Raw genomic sequence first — 16,216 nt, forward strand, 5'->3', positions numbered from 1 at the left:
ATTAAGTCGTCTTCTGCTTCTTGTCTTTTATTGCTTTGTAAAACTGTGAATCGCCGAATGAATATACATCGTTGCAACGAGTTTATGACCGCTAAACCGCCATAAGAAACTACTGAATACGACCATCATCATTTCTTTATATTTTTCCTCTCCAAATTCCGTTGACTTCGTTCTCTCTTCTTCCCCTTCCGACCCGTATTCAACGTGCCCTTCGCTTTCTTGTCTTTCCTTTCTCGTACGCGTTTGTCTTTTCCGGAGGCTTTCTCCATTGCCATGCGCGCTTTCTTTTTAGCAAGTCGCCGAGCAACGCGAGTTGGATCGGCAGCCTTGGCTTGTTTACGAGATTCTTTCGGTAAACTGGCGATTCGTTGCCCGAGCGTTGGGTCACCCTTGGGAAGGTCGATGGCGGATGGTCGTGAACGAGGGTTGATTGTGGTACCAGAAGTGACCTTCGGCGTGGAAGGCGATGACTGGGGTTTCGCTGCTTTTGCACTGCCTGATTTGCAGCGCTGTAATCGGAGAGTACGCTTCGCGAACTTGAGTTTATCTGATTCTAGCGCGAGGACTTCGTCCACACACTCGCGGTCCTGGTTAATGGTGAGCATGTCTTGAAACACAAACGGGAAGTAAGCATGCAAGAGAAGACATACAGAAAACTGGACATATGCAAAACCTTTCCCGAGCTGAGTCTCCCGATCACGTACAACACGCACGCGCGTAACCCATTTAGCTTTTTGCAGTGTATCTGCCTTGCCGTCTTCCACATTCATGTCAGAGCTGGGCTGCCCTCGCTCCTCGCACATAACCTCCTCGAAAAAGGCGCGTAGATCGTCTTCGCTGGTAGCAAAATCAAGATTACCTACGAAGACGCTTTGCTTGGGATCCGTCAATGCTCCAACTGCAGCAGTAGACTCCGAAGAAGTCTGCACGTCAGCGGGTTTTTTCACGAAGTCGACTCTAAGCATATGCTCAGCGAAGAAAGTTCCGTTGATTTTGTTAACTGCTTCGCGAGCCGCAGCGAACGGGTCCATCACCTCTTTCCGCGGTACAGGTGGCTTATACTCGTCTGACTCGGTAGGTACCGGATATGCGAAAACGGTGTACGCATTTGTAGTCGCAGCACTGTGCTCGTGGAGTTCTCCCTTTATCGCAGCCAGGCGCCGCTTTTCCGCGGGCGTCATGTAGGACTTTTCTCCCTTCTTATTTTCTTCTTCCTCCTTCTCCTGTTTTGAAACGTGGTTTGCATCCTCCTTCTGCGCACGCCAATCTGCAGTGCGTTTCTGTTGCCTCTTCTGTTTCCTTGATACTTTTTCGTCGGTTTCTTCCTCCAGCGTGGCCGTAGGATTACTGAAAGCAATAGAACGATATCGAATGGATTCTATTTCGGCCGAAGGGATATAGGAGAGGATGTGTCGTTTCAACTGCTTCGTAAGCGGCTAGAGCAGCGTATATATCGTTAGATACACGTATAGAAACCCAGTGAAAATGGCAATACCTTGCTTTTCACAACTGCTACTGGTAAATTCCCGATGAAAATAGTCCTAGCGTCACGCCATTCCTTCGTTTCGCCTTCCGGCACATATTTCACTTTCTTCGTCCCTTCCTTCTTACGCTTCTCGGATCTCTTCAACGACTCATGTTGCGGGATGGAGAAACGCGCATCGTCGTCGTCGTCATCGTCTGAACTCCCTGCATTCACCTCATTAATATTGGTTTCTTCTTTGACCTCTGCCCGCTTCCCCTCCTTGCTCTGTTTCTTGTGTTGTGTTTTATTTTCATCGTTTTTCGTGACTGATGAGGTCGAGACACGAGGCTTCTTCTGAGACGTCTTTACGGTTTTGTCTTCCGTTGTGCCATCTAAAGATCTTTTCTTGGCTGCACTAGTACTCTTTGCAGGCACAGTGCTTGCTGCACTGGATGGTCCTGCCTAAACGTCTATTAGCATTTGCCGTTCCTAAGACTAAGAACAAGACTCGTGCACGCACACTCGATTTGAATATGTCATCCAGCCCTTCATCCACGGCTTTACTTGTAAGTAAGTTTGACAGGCTCATTCTTTTATGAATAATTAAAAGTTTGAGATGTCTTTGTAGAGTAGAGGATGAAAGTAGCAACAAATTGGTAAATATTTTCGATTACTTAATATATATTCTTGGTTTGCAGCGATCACGTGCAAGCATGTCCCAAAATTTTGCTGCCGAGGGTCAATTGGTCTTACTTACCCACCCCATCCTCTAACTGGCGAGTATCATTCTCTGTGCCATTGGAGGCTTGATGGCGGATATTCACGATGAAGATGGACATAGGGTGAAGCGGTTCAAGGTTAGTGGATTTTGAAGTTCGATCCACACGAGACAGAGAGCCGACCAGACATTTTGATAGTTCCAATCATATAATGAGCAGCTGAAGGAAGTTCATGCACCTTCAGCTCTTGAACGATCAAAGGCTGATGAGGCACTGGAGGTAAAGCATTCTCACGTCTTTATAAGACCGGAGCATACTCAATCAATCCATAGGACGAGGAATGCCTGTTCCACGGAGCTCTCTCGCACTGGATGCAACTTAACCTATCGCCCTCATTCATTTCCTTCTCGAGAAACGCTCTACCCCTGTCACAGTCTTTGGCACTCCTTGTACACTCATGGAAGGAAGTAACCGAATTATGGCTCGATTGCATCCGAAAGTCAGACGACGAAGCAAAAAAGGCCTTATTGGAGTATGTAATCAGTTCTGCTTTTTCGTCAAGTACTGACTTCTACCAAGTCTGCTCCAGAAGCTTGTCGAGGACCTTCGAACAATAATCGCTCCAGACTATGAGGCAATTACCGATTGTCTTTTCGAGCTACTACCTCGTCGTCTAGAACCAGAAATACTATCAGCACTACTGGGATCTCTGACTACAGTGTTCAAACACGTTTTGGTTCCTGGGATATCAGATCTAGAAAGTACTGATATTCTATCATCCACCTGGAGTCGACTGAGGGCAACGCTTATGAAGTGCAATCCCGAAGTTCAAAGGGCTGTTGCTGAAATGTGGTCATCTTTGCTTCGTCGGTTAAAGAAGGACGACAGAGAGCGATGTGTACGACTTATGATAGGATCAGCACATGATTCTGGTGATTTCATTGCGTGGTCTTTTGTGTTTACGGCGAAGGTAAGGCGAAATTCATTAATAAGCTAACCGATTTGCTGACCTTGGATGTAGAGCGTGGCACAAACGATACATACGTCTGGCCCTCCGCTCATAATAACGTGTCTCGAATATCACCTTACCGTTTCGGAAGGCGAATTGGATGATAACTCAAAGCTAATTCGACGTATACTTACAGCACTAGTTCATCATTGCTCAAAACCGGAGCAGTTTGCTCCGGTTGTGGACCCGATAATTGCGCGGTTCGGTTCTTTGACAGAAATAAAAGATATTAAGCGAACTATCAACGTTCTTGCTGTACCTTGCTCTGTCAGGCAGGATTCGCGTTTGACTGGTAAATTCTTTTCATGCTGATGCTAATGATTATGCGCTCAACATTAACTCTCCACAGCAAAACAGCTCTCAACAGTTTTAGATTTGACAACCAAAATATCGTACGATGAAACACTCCGCGTTCCATTTCTTTCAATAATTACGGCTGTGTTATGTGCGTCATCGGCAGACCTCTCCGTCTGGATGGGCGCAGGCCGTCGAGCAATCGAGCACGCATGGTCCGTGGACGAGACTCTAGCGGTTTCGCTGACAGGCACACTACTCGAAGCTGGCTGGAAGGGATTCAACCAATTTGCGTTGCCACCCTTTCTGAAGACATCTATTGGATTGCTGGCGAATTTGGAATCGTCAGCACATGTTGAGACACTGCGAGTGCTCTCCAAATTCGCTAAAAACAACCTGTTGAAATCCGTAGACGATTCATGGCGTTCCCGTTTGACGGTAATGGTTCGAGCATGTCTTGAGCAGTTTGTTGTCGCGGAGGAGTCGGTAAGTAGAATGTTAAAATACTCGAACTATTGTTGATGACTAAAACCTTAATAAAGGTAATCATTTTGGTCGAGATACTACCACTTTTACCAATCTTGTCCACGCATGACCTTCTACAACCTATTGCGCATATTGCAGAAGACTTGGTCGGCCGACAAGCTGACCAACCATGCTATCCCGACTCATGGGCAAACAATACTTTTGTATTTGGCCTTGTCGTTCGTGTGCTTGCGAAGAGCAGGCAGTCGAGTTTACCGGAAATTTTTGATGCTATCCGGCTGATATACGATGCAATAAAGCGATGGTACTGGTCAGAATACGTCATGGAGGGTATTGCCGAGCTGGCTAAGTCATGGTACGGTTAACTGCTGAATTTCTTCGATTCATCTAACTCTGCGCTCATCACTATATTGTAGTCAATATTCAGGATCCGAGCCAATACCTGACCAACAGAGCATCGTCGAGCGACTGACAAATAACCTCAAATCGCATTCCCACATAATCCGGCGTAGATCTTTGGAACTGCTCAGCTTACCTTGGATATTCTCAAGCAGCAATGCGGATGGCATCAAGCGATGTTTAGCAGCAGAACTTGTGCCTTTGAGTGTACAGGGTGTGCGAGAACGTGTTTTGCTCACTGGTCGGGTGGGCCAGGTTGTGCTCGATGACGATCTTATAACACGAATATGCATTGCATGGCTCCTTGGTCAACTGAAGGTTGGCCTCCGTCCTTTGTGGGCACCAGCCGCACAAGTGCTTGCAAGTATCTCCGGAAGGTCACCAGATACTTTATGGAGCATGACGATTGAGGAGCTGAGAGGCCTCGATGCGTCCTCAGAAAGCGCCATTCTTCCGCCATGGATAACGGACGGTGCTGAAGAGGAAGACGAAGTCGTTGAGGAGGAAAGGAGTTGGCGCGACCCTAGCGCGCACAAGTTCCGAGTGACCCTTAGGCATTGGACTTCGAATGACGTGTGCAAGGACCAGATCATTGAGGTCTGTAGCTCTGGTCATGATTTTGTGCAAAGTATTCATTCTTCTATATGTAGGAGCAAAAGCCTCATGATCGATTTGACACCCGCTCGTACGAAGCTCAGCTCCTCGTCGCATTGGGCGAATTTCCATCGTTGGCAGAGAAACACAGTCGAGATCTCGTTCCTCTCTTCCTTTCGTTTGTCTCACCATCATCAGTCACTGAGAAAGCTTCGCGCATCAAGCTTACGAATTGGCTGAAATTATTAGCGAAATTCGCGAACCCTAGGGCTTTCTACTTATCCAATGACGTGCACTCGGTATACATTTCCCTACTTTCGCATCCGGAAAGGGCCATCCAGTCCGCTGCGTTATCCTGCCTTCAGACGTACAAGTCGCCAGCACTAACGTGCAAGGCTGATACGCTAACGAGATTACTCGATGATACGAAGTGGCGCGATGAACTTGCCATGCTTGACCTTCATGAACTTACACCTGACGAGCGTACGGAGATCGTGCCTGTTCTTATTCGCTTGTTCTATGGCATGATGCGTGAGCGTGGTGGACGCGGGAAGGGTACCGACCGGCGTTCTGCACTCTTGGGAACCCTGGGAGCTTGTACAGACGACGAGCTGGTACTACTTGTTGATCTCATGCTCGAGCCTTTTAAAGAGGAAGTCAACTTCGACCTCTCGGACGACAATGAAAGGTTATGGAAACTCGGGAGAGTCGCACCTCTAACTGCCGCTGAAAAGCAGCAGATTGGCTTTTTGATGTTCCTTGCAGACGTGTTGCGGAATTTGGGAACGCGTATCGTGAAGTCATGGACGCGCTTGATTGTGTTAGCGCTTACGTTAGCCGCGCATGCTCAAGGTGAATTACAAGGATCGACTCAGGGTGATGAAGGGTCTGCAGAAGAAAACGAAGAAGAGAACGACGATGGAAAGGAAATAGATAAACCTTCACACTCGTTAACTCGATCGCGACAATTTCGGCTCATCAGGCAATTAGGGTTGAAGCGCATCACCGAGTTCTTCCGCATTCCCGTAGATTTCGATTACTCGCCGTACATGCCTGAACTGTTCCGCACAGTCATTTCCCCTCGGATCGCCCTGCTGGATCGTGAGAATACACAAGCACCATCCGCGTTGCTCGAACTTCTCTTCGTTTGGTCTTTACGTCCCGATACAGCAATGTATCTTGTGAAATACGATCAACGAACACTTGCAAAGATCTTTGATTGCTTGGTGGCAACGAATGTCAAGCCCACTGTGCAAATTAAGATTTTCGATTTACTCGAACGTCTATTAGTTTTCGCATCCGAGGATGACTCGTTTTCGGAAATAGTCGTGAAGCCATACATGTCGAGCGCGTTAAATAACATCGCTTTGGCAGTCCAGCGTTCTACTGCTGGAGGTTCAGCCTCATCCGTTGGTCTTGTCGCGCAGCGAGAAATTGCGATTCTCTCGAAGCTTTCGCCGTATATTTCTGATGGCAGTCAAGCAGCGACCTTACTATCGATCTTTCTTCCGCAGCTGCGTAGGGCTGGGAAGGGCATACCGGAAAAGTCTAAAGTGGACATGCTCGACATTTTGTGCTACCTAATACCACAAATTCCCGATTTCATGCAGAATAACGGCCCCTTGTTCTGGAAGACTCACGAGACGCTCTCTTATCTTTTCCAACTTCTGCGAGGAAGGCAGGCGCGGGTGTCGCTTGTGAACGCGTTCAAAACGCTTTCAAGCGTTGATTCAAGTCTCTTGCCAACTGCTGATCTTCTAGTTTCTCTCAACTCGTACTCTGTGAAGCGGATAGATGAGCCGGACTTTGATCGACAATTGACTGCGTTTGCGGCGCTCAATGAAGAACGATGGAAGACGCTTTCCGCGAAGGAGTGGACGCCGTTTTTGCATAATATGCTGTTGTTCATCCAAGATGAAGAGGAGTTATCGATCCGGAGTAATGCGGCTCTGTCGTTCAAGCGATTTCTCGATGCGTTGTCCGCAGCCCAGGATCCGGATATGCAATCCTGTTTTGTTCGTGTATTGTTTCCCGGACTAAAACGTTGTCTCCGTGCAAAGTCGGACCTCGTACGAGCGGAAGTGATGTCCGTCCTTGCATATGCAGTCGAGAAGTGCGAAAACGTGAATGCACTGCAAGAAATGTGCGTACTTCTCGCTGCGGGTGACGAGGAGGCCAGTTTCTTCAATAATATCTTCCATATTCAGGTTCACCGTCGTAATCGCGCTTTGCGTCGTTTAGCCGACTTTTGTGATGAGCCTGGTTTTCGCAGTAGTACACTGCAAGAGATTTTCGTACCTGTTGTAAACAGCTTCATTGCCGGATCTGGTACAGCGGACCATCATCTCGTTAACGAAGCGATTACGACGCTGGGACGCATCGCGAGACATCTTGTTTGGCCGGCCTATTTCTCTCTTGTCCAGCAGTACATCAGGCTGGCTACAGATAAGAATGCTGCGGAGAGGGCATACACCCGCGCACTGGTTTCCATTCTTGATAACTTCCATTTCTCTATGGAGGATACGTTCACAGAAGAAACCGAAGAAGGAGCAGATGAGGATAACGCTGAGCAGATGCAGAGGAATGTACCGTCTGCTTCCACGAAAATCCATGATGCTGTCAATAACCGGTTGTTGCCCACTTTGCTGAAGCACCTCGAACAGCGAGACGAACTTGAAGATATCAACAGGATACCACTAGCCATCGGTATCGTGAAGGTATCCCTGCACTTACCGGAAGCTTCTCGTGATGTTCAGATCCCGCGCTTGCTCACTATTCTGTCTCAAATCTTCCGGAGCAAGTCGCAGGAAACGCGCGATATTAGTCGCGACACGCTTTGCCGACTCGCAGCAATGCTCGGATCACCATATTTACCTATGATCATTCGCCAACTTCGTGAAGCTCTAACACGAGGCCCTCATCTCCATGTCTTGGCGTTTGTGACACATGCGGTTCTCGTGCATATTACTCTGCCCGAGAATGCCACGAAGTTCGAGAATCTAGACAATTGCGTTCCGGATGTCGTCCATGTTTCGTCAGAGGTAGTCTTTGGTCAGTCAGGGAAAGATGTTGAGAGTGAGGGATTCAAGACCAAGATGAAAGAAGTCCGAGGCTCGAAGAGCAAAGGTATGGACTCCTTCGCGATTCTTGCTAAACATATCACGCCGGCTGCGACGAGCAGTTTACTTCTGCCAATCAAAGCGATCATGCAAGAAACGGAATCGGCAAAGACAATGTCGGTCGTTGACGATGTCCTACGGCGCATGTCTGTCGGCCTCAATGGAAACACGCACTTCGCACTGTCCGAGTTGCTCATGTTCTGCTATACCCTAATTAGTCAGAATGCGCGGTTCTTCCAGGAAAATGTGAAGGTGCAAAAGCGGAAGCTGAAGAAGGTTAACAACGCTGAAGTACAATTGAAGAGGAGAATTGAACCGGAGGCCGACCATTATTCCCATAACTCGTGGAGGTGTGTAATCGTAAATTCATGAGTTTCATCACTAGAGTACTGACTTTTTTCTTCTTTTTTTCTTATCTAGATTCGTCACTTTCGGTCTTGACCTCTTCAACACTGCATTTCGTCGCGGTCGCTTCGATTTTAGTGATGCAAACATCATAACACGACTAGAGCCAATGGTGAATGTCATCGGAAATACTCTTTACGCAAAGAATGGGAACGTGATATCATCTGGACTAAAAGCAACTGCGCAAATAGTCAAGGCCCCTTTAAAGAATGTTGAGAAGTCATTGCCGATGTTCGTCCGCCAGACTCTGCAGATAATCAGAGATACAGGAAACACGGAAGCAGACGCCGTCCAAGCCGCCTTCAAGACTCTGACGATCATCATTCGTGACTGCTCGTCATCACAGGTGAAGGAGAAAGACCTGGCGTTCCTTCTCGAGCTTCTCACACCAGACTTAGAGGAAGTCGATCGACAAGCAAATGCTTTCGCGTTGCTTCGTGCGATTGTTTCTCGGAAGTTCGTTGTTCCTGATATATACGATCTCATGAATCGTGTTGGGGAAATAATGGTGAGAAGCCAGTCTTCGCAAGTTCAGGAACTTTGTCGTGGCGTGCTCCTACAGTTCTTGCTAGATTATCCGCAAGGAAAGGATCGCCTCAAGCAACAGTTCGCATTCTTCGTCAAGAACCTCTCGTATGTGTTTGAAACTGGACGGAAGTCCGTGATGGAATTGCTTGGCGCGATTATTGCGAAATTCAACGGTGAGATTATCGAGGAATACGCGGACATGCTTTTCGTCGCCTTAGTCTTGGTCATCGCGAATGACGAATCAGCAAAATGTCGCGAAATGGCTGCACATCTAGTAAAAACGCTTTTAGATCGGCTACGTGATGAGCAGAAGAAGACAATTGTTTCGCATACCCATTCCTGGGCAGCACAGCGCGACAATGCGGCCTTGGCTCGCGTTTCTTCACAAGTTTACGGTCTGATACTAGATGCTTTGAAGTCCGATGCAAAACCCTATCTCGGTCTTCTTTTAAACGATGTGAACTCCAAGGTCCGAACGGCGGCAGCGTCTGTCGAAGGCGATGAAGGAGAACGTGGACTATCGGAGAATGATTGGCAGATCCCCTACCAAGCGCTCATTTCTCTTTCAAAAGTCTTCCAACACTTTCCCGACACTATATCGGATCACAGTAAGGTTCCCTGGCCATCCATAGCCTCTTTACTTCTTTATCCGCACGCTTGGGTCCGCACAGCATCATGTCGATTGCTTGGCAGCTTGTTTTCCGTGACGCTGGTCTGTGCACCGTCCAATGATCTGCCAGATGACTTCCCGCTTTCTGCTATGGGGATGAGAAGACTAGCGAACTCGTTCTCCCTTCAGCTTAGGAGCGAGAATCTGGACGAGGCGCTTAGCCTGCAAATAGTAAAGAATCTGTTCTACGTTGGAAAGTGCTTCTATGCAATCCAGGCACCAGAGTATCAAACAAAGAATAAGAACATGGTGTCAGATAATGATGCTGCGAATGTCTCGGATACGGGTGACGACGTGGACGAGGAGATGCTGTCCGAACCCGAAGATGGAGAAAAGGAAGTATTAGCAGGTGACAATCCACTGCCATGGCTGTTCTCGCGACTCTCATACCAGGCACGATCGGCATATATTACACGGGTGAACAAGCCGCATCAGGCAAAGAACTGGTCACGGCAATTGACGGCTATCTTTCAATGGTTTGCCGCAATGGTGTCTTGCATGGATGGCCCGCGGCTTGAGCGCTACTTACCGCACATTCTTGCACCTGTCTATCGTATTGCGGAGGATGATATCATTCGAGATCCTCAGATGGGTGCGTGTACTTAAATCTACGCCCACTTTCAAAACCATCATCACTAATGCACAACTTGTGCGGCTCTAGATGAGTTGAAAAATCTAAGTGCTGAGTTTCAGTCTCTCCTACAATCTAAGGTCGGCACATCCACCTTCGCACTGACTTATGCCAACATCCGAACGCGTATTGTCTCGGTGCGGAGGGAGCGTGCCACCGCGCGCAAACTACAACGGACTGTAGATCCAAAGCGCGCAGCTGAGAGAAAGCTGAAGCGAAACGTTGGGAAGCGGAAGAGAGAGAAGGACGAAAGGAGAATCCGGGGCTTGAAACGACGGCGTTCTGATTAGACACTATACTGTACAAGCTTGAATGCAAACGTAACTGCAATAAAAAGTCATACGGGAGCACGTCCAAACCAATGGAAGGTTGGCATATATCAATTGGCAACCAGAGTCCAGCATTAACAATTCGTTATTATACTTAGTTACAAACTCAAGGACCGTGTTGCTTATCCTTGTGTGATATTCTTGTACCTTTTGAGCATCTATCAAGCCAGCACGATAATACTATGTTACTGTCTGATAAGAATATATTAAAGCTATAATATTAAAAACTAAGCCTAAGACACCCTTCCTCGAGCCGAGGATAGGAGTGTTGAGGATATTAGAGTTACTAGAGTCTTGATAAATTGTATAAGCCATGCTGAGATTCTAGTTAGACAAGTACCAAACCCAGACATTAAGCTACTAATCCTACTATTTATATTCTGATATTATTGACTCCAAGTCTTGTATCTCTTTAGTTCCTATATGATATTTCTTTTACTTTTGTATTTTGTCCTTAGTGCCTAGCTCGATAAATCCTTTGGAAGCTGTTAAAAAGTGAAAACTTGATGTTGTATATCTAGCAGAGGGCCAGAGGCAAAGTTGGGTTGAAGCACAACATAGCATGAGCAGAAACATATTCTTATTAATTAGCAGCTCTACTATGGCAGACACTACACCTATGGTTCCTACGTCCAATCTTTCGAGCCACTCTCTTGGACTCAGAGGCCACCACAATGATTCGTAAAGAAGACTCATAAGCTTGTTTCGCGTTTATTCTCTTCACCTTGCGAAATGTTCCTTGGTCTTCTCAGCTTTTTATGTATACAACCGTGTCATGCACCCAATTTGCCCACTCATCAGCATTTTCACTATGGTAAACATTGAAATGATCACATTATTCACATATCGCCTCTAGGATCTTATATGCAAGTGAGCATTCCTCGTTATGTCATTGTTGTCCATAGCCTATATTTGTCCTGTTCTCAATGGAACTTTGCACTGCTTGTCAAACACGTATCTACCCTGAGATTCGCCTATGAGATATATTCCTATTGAGTCTAAACAACAATAAGAAAACAGAGTCTACACACTGCCAGTAACTCGGAGCCTTGCAGTGCTGACTTTACCCTTGCCTTGGTAAGTTATAACCCGTATGTTTGGTCCAAATAAAAGAAGTAAACCTGTAAAACAAGTTGGTGAACTTGAGAGTCCTGCACACTGCAAAAGTGCCGAGCCTCACAATCCATAAGCTTTCCACGCTCTTGTACTAACACTTTTTTAAATTTTTTCTTGGTACTCTCTGTCAGACAGTGATTCAAATCCTTCAGGTTCCATCTCTGTCTGGTAACGTGCTTGAGTTATATTTCTCAGAGTAATCTGTACACATAAGACGTTTCTTACCTTCTGTCTACAATTTCTTTAGTATACTGCTTGTTTGTATCCCCTGAGGAAGCACTGTTCTTTACATACTTTTATACTACTCATTAGCAACTTATAGTTCTAGCAAACGGGTACCAGCATCATTGCATTGCACACTTTAGTCACTTCTGATTACAAATAAAAGAAAGTTGCTAATGAGCATACTTGAATCAAAATAGTGATTCAAAATAAGGGTTAAGTACTTACTGTTCTCTTAACCACAACTGTACCACTAGGCTGGAATCTTCAATTCCTATATGTGGATGATTCAACAAGGTTTTAGTACAATCTACAGAAGAAGAAAAGACTAGAACTAGGAAAGTATGAAGATAATTTCGCCATATTCACAAAGCAAACTATTTTGTGTTTGTAATTACTCTATCATAATTATTAGACTAGAAACGAATGGACACGAATGGATAGTGCTAACTTAACCAAGTTAGCATCAAGAAAAAAAAGGTTGTATTGGGCAAATTACTTGATGTGAATAGTTACTCTAGAAAGAGCAATTTTGTATACTCACTTGTGAGTAGCTATCTGCAGATGGTTGTTTTAGGTTAACTGTGTTATGTACGTCAAGGGAAAGGAAAATAAGGTAGAGTACCAGATGGTTTTGACATTATATAAGATGCATTCATTGTCAGATAGCTTTTGACAATGGACAAATTACAGGATGGAGATGGAGTGAGAGTTAACATGGTTCAATTATACTATTCATATTATTTTCATGATTGTGGGGACGTTTGTTGTAATCATGAGAAATTCCTTCACATTCAATGGAGGAATTAATGGAAATCAAGGCTGACTCCTAGTGGCACCTTCAATTTTGCATAATACATCTGAAATTCTGAATAGTCTTACATTGTATGTATGAAAAAGCTTGCACAGACTCTACAGAGATATCAGCTATCACAGATGCAAGCTCAAACTTGGCTGCATTCAAGCAAGTGTGGCTACTATCAACTTTGCATACAAATCGTTAGCATTAATTAGTACAGATGTTAGTCTTGGCCATGCTATGATTTCAAATTTGCATACTTCCTAGAGGAGCATTGTAGCACTTATTACCTGGATAATAAACTTTGCCAGGAACCATCTTTGCATTTCTTTATCAGCTACTACTATTATTCAAGGAATATAAGAGTGCTATCTCTTATACTCTGGCCCCTCCAGTCCAGAGCAACAAAGTTCACATCTAAGAGATATACCTCAGGTACACACTACTCAGGCATTTTTGCATAGGTTATTTAATGCTAACAGAAATTATGCTAGCAGAAACTAACAGCCCTAAATAACATGTCAAACACAAACTATTATGGATCAGGTGCCAAGTGTGAAGGTCATACATCCCAGCAATATAGAAATACAACCAACCAAGGGTATAATGACGTTACCATGACTGATGCTCCGGATCCTGAACCCCAAGGCAATGATGAGTCATCTGAAGAATTTGACCTCTCTGAAAATGACATAGTAGATTTTGCTGGTGGTACACTACAGAAGTATAACCCCAACCATCCTATGCAGGCCAACACAACCATACTAGACAAGGGTCAAAAGAAAGTACAGAAAGCCAGGACCTCTACTGAGAAACACACCAGCACCACCAGCAAGAAGGACAAGAGAAGAAGCGGACCAATAACCCGCCCCTTGTCGACGGCTGAGAAGTATAAACAAAAAAAGTGAAATCAGTCAAGCAGTGCAGTGCAGGTACATGTAATAGGAGATATTTCGAGAATGGAAATATCAAGATCCTAAACACTTTTCTACACTTTCTACAGAGTAGTCTGTGTGAATAGCAGGATAGTTGATGTTTAGTCTCATATTAGCATGTAGCTGCAGATCGAAATTATAAGATTGTAAAGAAATTTAGTTATTGAATAGAATGGCTGAGAAGCAGAATGATGAAGTAGTAAACAAGCACACAGCTAGCACAGAAGTCTCATTACAGTTCCTTCAGCCTCAGAGCTGAGAGCACTGCTCAACTTTAGTGTTATATGAAGTGGTTTTTTTTTGCTGAATAGCTATTGACACTGGATAAATTACTACAGTATCAGAGCTGTATTAGGAAAACCAAAAAAACCCATATTTATATATAGTTATATAGTAACTTAAAACTGTATATAATCTTAAATAACTGTATAAGACTATGATACTATATAATTTCAAATAGCTGTATAATTAATAGTACAGTAGCTGTATAAGACTATAGTACTATATAATATTGTATAAGGTTATAATGAATAGTATTATAATTGTATAAATATATAGTATTATATATTACTTAATAGTATAGTAGACTATAGTATAATAGTACTATAATAACATATATTGCTTAATAACTGTGTTTAATAGTAGAATAATAGTATTATAAGTGTATAGTTCTGAAAAATCAAATATAGAGTAGTATATAAATATTAATATATTCTAGTAGTAGAATAGTTATCTATATAAAGCTGTATATCTCTTAATAGGTATTATTTTCCTTTGTATCTAATTATTATTTAAATAACAAAAAATAATAATATTAATGTATTTTATACAATTCATTGTTATTTACAATAATTAAGAAGGAAAATAATCTAAGAATGTATATATAGTAATAGTAGTACACCTAGTAGGCTGGTTGACTGTGAGGGCATTAAGAAGCTTAGTAGTAATGACAGTGTCTGTAGTTAACCCTACTCTTGTAAGTACTCTATATTACCTATTTTAAAATTAGTAAAGTCTGCTATCTCTATTCCTGTACACTACTTATATTGTGTACAGACATCTGAATAGACTACTATACAGTAAGCTACCTGTAGAAAGTAAGCCAAATTCACTGTAGTTGTCAGAATTGGTAGTAGATACTAGTAAAGAGATACTCACAATACTTATAGTATAGTGTAATAAGCTGCCTCTGCCTCATTCTTTTTCTAACAGTATTTATAATAGAAGAGGATAAATATGTTCTTAAATTGTTTAATATACAGTCAAAAACTGCTCCTTTAAACACAACTGTTCCTTTAAACAGACTGTAATATCTTACTCAAATCTTAATATTATTTTATGAAAATTTAATACAAGGTATTACTATATGACCCAAATGTATATATAAGATTTGAGAGAAATTGAGCAAGAAATAAAATTAAGAAAAATCAGACAGTTAAAGAATTTAGTAAAATTGTCCTGTAGCAAACTTTGCAAATTTTCTGGTGATATTTCTATTAATCCAATCAAGTTGAAACTTTGCATATATGATTATTAGTATCCAAAATATACAATTCTACAGTTTTTATTTTAATACACTGAGTTGTACAATTTATTAAAAGTAAACATTAAGAAAAGTCAAGAAAGTATGACAGAAAGAGAAATGATTAACACAATAATGTAATTTGCCAAACCTTTGTGTAAGAATTGTGTCAGAGCATTTGCTATACCCTTGCTAATAAATTAGTGTTTTTTTTACTCTTTTTTTCTGCTTGCTCACTCTCTATTCTGCTTAGTACACTATGGTCAAGCATGCTAAGTTTAAATCTCTAAAAAAAGGGAGGAATTAGAGGAAAGGGAGAGGAATATGAGTCAAGCACATTAGGAAAAAGCTACATTACTTATAATGTATTATAGACTTTGTAAAGTATAATGTAAGTATTGTATATATATTGTAATAAAATTATAAAGATCTTGCAGTTATTTACAATGTATATACAATACTTATATTACTTTTACAAAGTCCACAATGTATTACTATGAATCTGACTTTTTCCTAATACAGTTGAGGCTTATCAGTTGGACCAAAAAAAGTCCCAGAGAGTGTGTCTAGGACTAAGAGGAGTGGCTAGTATGTTTAAAGGGGTTACAGTTGGAACATTAAGGAATAGGGCAGCTGGAATAAAGTCTATCCTAGAGTTTAATACTTTAAAATGCTGTTTAATAAAGGAGGACAATCAGACACTTACAGAACTTATTTGGATCTCTTCTAATCAAAGCTGCCTATTCAGTCATAATAATATTGAAAGGGCAGCTAATTAACTCCTTAAGGTATGGTATGGTACAAGTTACAAGCCTGTAGGACCTACATTTGTTCAGAGATTCCTAGAGTGTTATTATACTAAGCTAAAAACTTACTAGAGTTCTCATCTTAATACACAATAAGTAAATAGTCTAAATCTAACAGCTGTTAGTAAATGGCTTAACATTCTGGAGGAGGAAACTGTAAGATCTTTA

The 16,216-nt window shown here is 43.1% G+C and overlaps 2 protein-coding genes across 2 annotated transcripts; one reads left to right on the forward strand and one right to left on the reverse strand.

The window, feature by feature from the left end:
- Positions 1–19: 19 nt before the first annotated feature.
- On the reverse strand, positions 20–2,054 carry FOMMEDRAFT_144269 (uncharacterized protein; the record flags this gene model as incomplete). Its single annotated transcript, XM_007262178.1, has 4 exons — positions 20–587; positions 651–1,436; positions 1,496–1,927; positions 1,986–2,054. 4 exons carry the CDS (start codon positions 2,052–2,054, stop codon positions 129–131), a joined length of 1,746 nt encoding a protein of 581 aa, XP_007262240.1. The 3' UTR covers positions 20–128.
- A 175-nt stretch (positions 2,055–2,229) lies between these two features.
- FOMMEDRAFT_16708 (uncharacterized protein) lies at positions 2,230–10,678 on the forward strand. The gene is made up of 11 exons (XM_007262179.1): positions 2,230–2,322; positions 2,383–2,463; positions 2,517–2,716; positions 2,774–3,154; positions 3,206–3,485; positions 3,543–3,973; positions 4,030–4,328; positions 4,390–4,969; positions 5,023–8,435; positions 8,506–10,280; positions 10,350–10,678. Exons 3-11 carry the CDS (start codon positions 2,663–2,665, stop codon positions 10,607–10,609), a joined length of 7,473 nt encoding a protein of 2,490 aa, XP_007262241.1. The 5' UTR covers positions 2,230–2,322; positions 2,383–2,463; positions 2,517–2,662; the 3' UTR covers positions 10,610–10,678.
- Positions 10,679–16,216: the final 5,538 nt, after the last annotated feature.

Source organism: Fomitiporia mediterranea (genome assembly GCF_000271605.1).
Source record: "Fomitiporia mediterranea MF3/22 unplaced genomic scaffold FOMMEscaffold_1, whole genome shotgun sequence".
Lineage (NCBI taxonomy): Eukaryota > Fungi > Basidiomycota > Agaricomycetes > Hymenochaetales > Hymenochaetaceae > Fomitiporia > Fomitiporia mediterranea.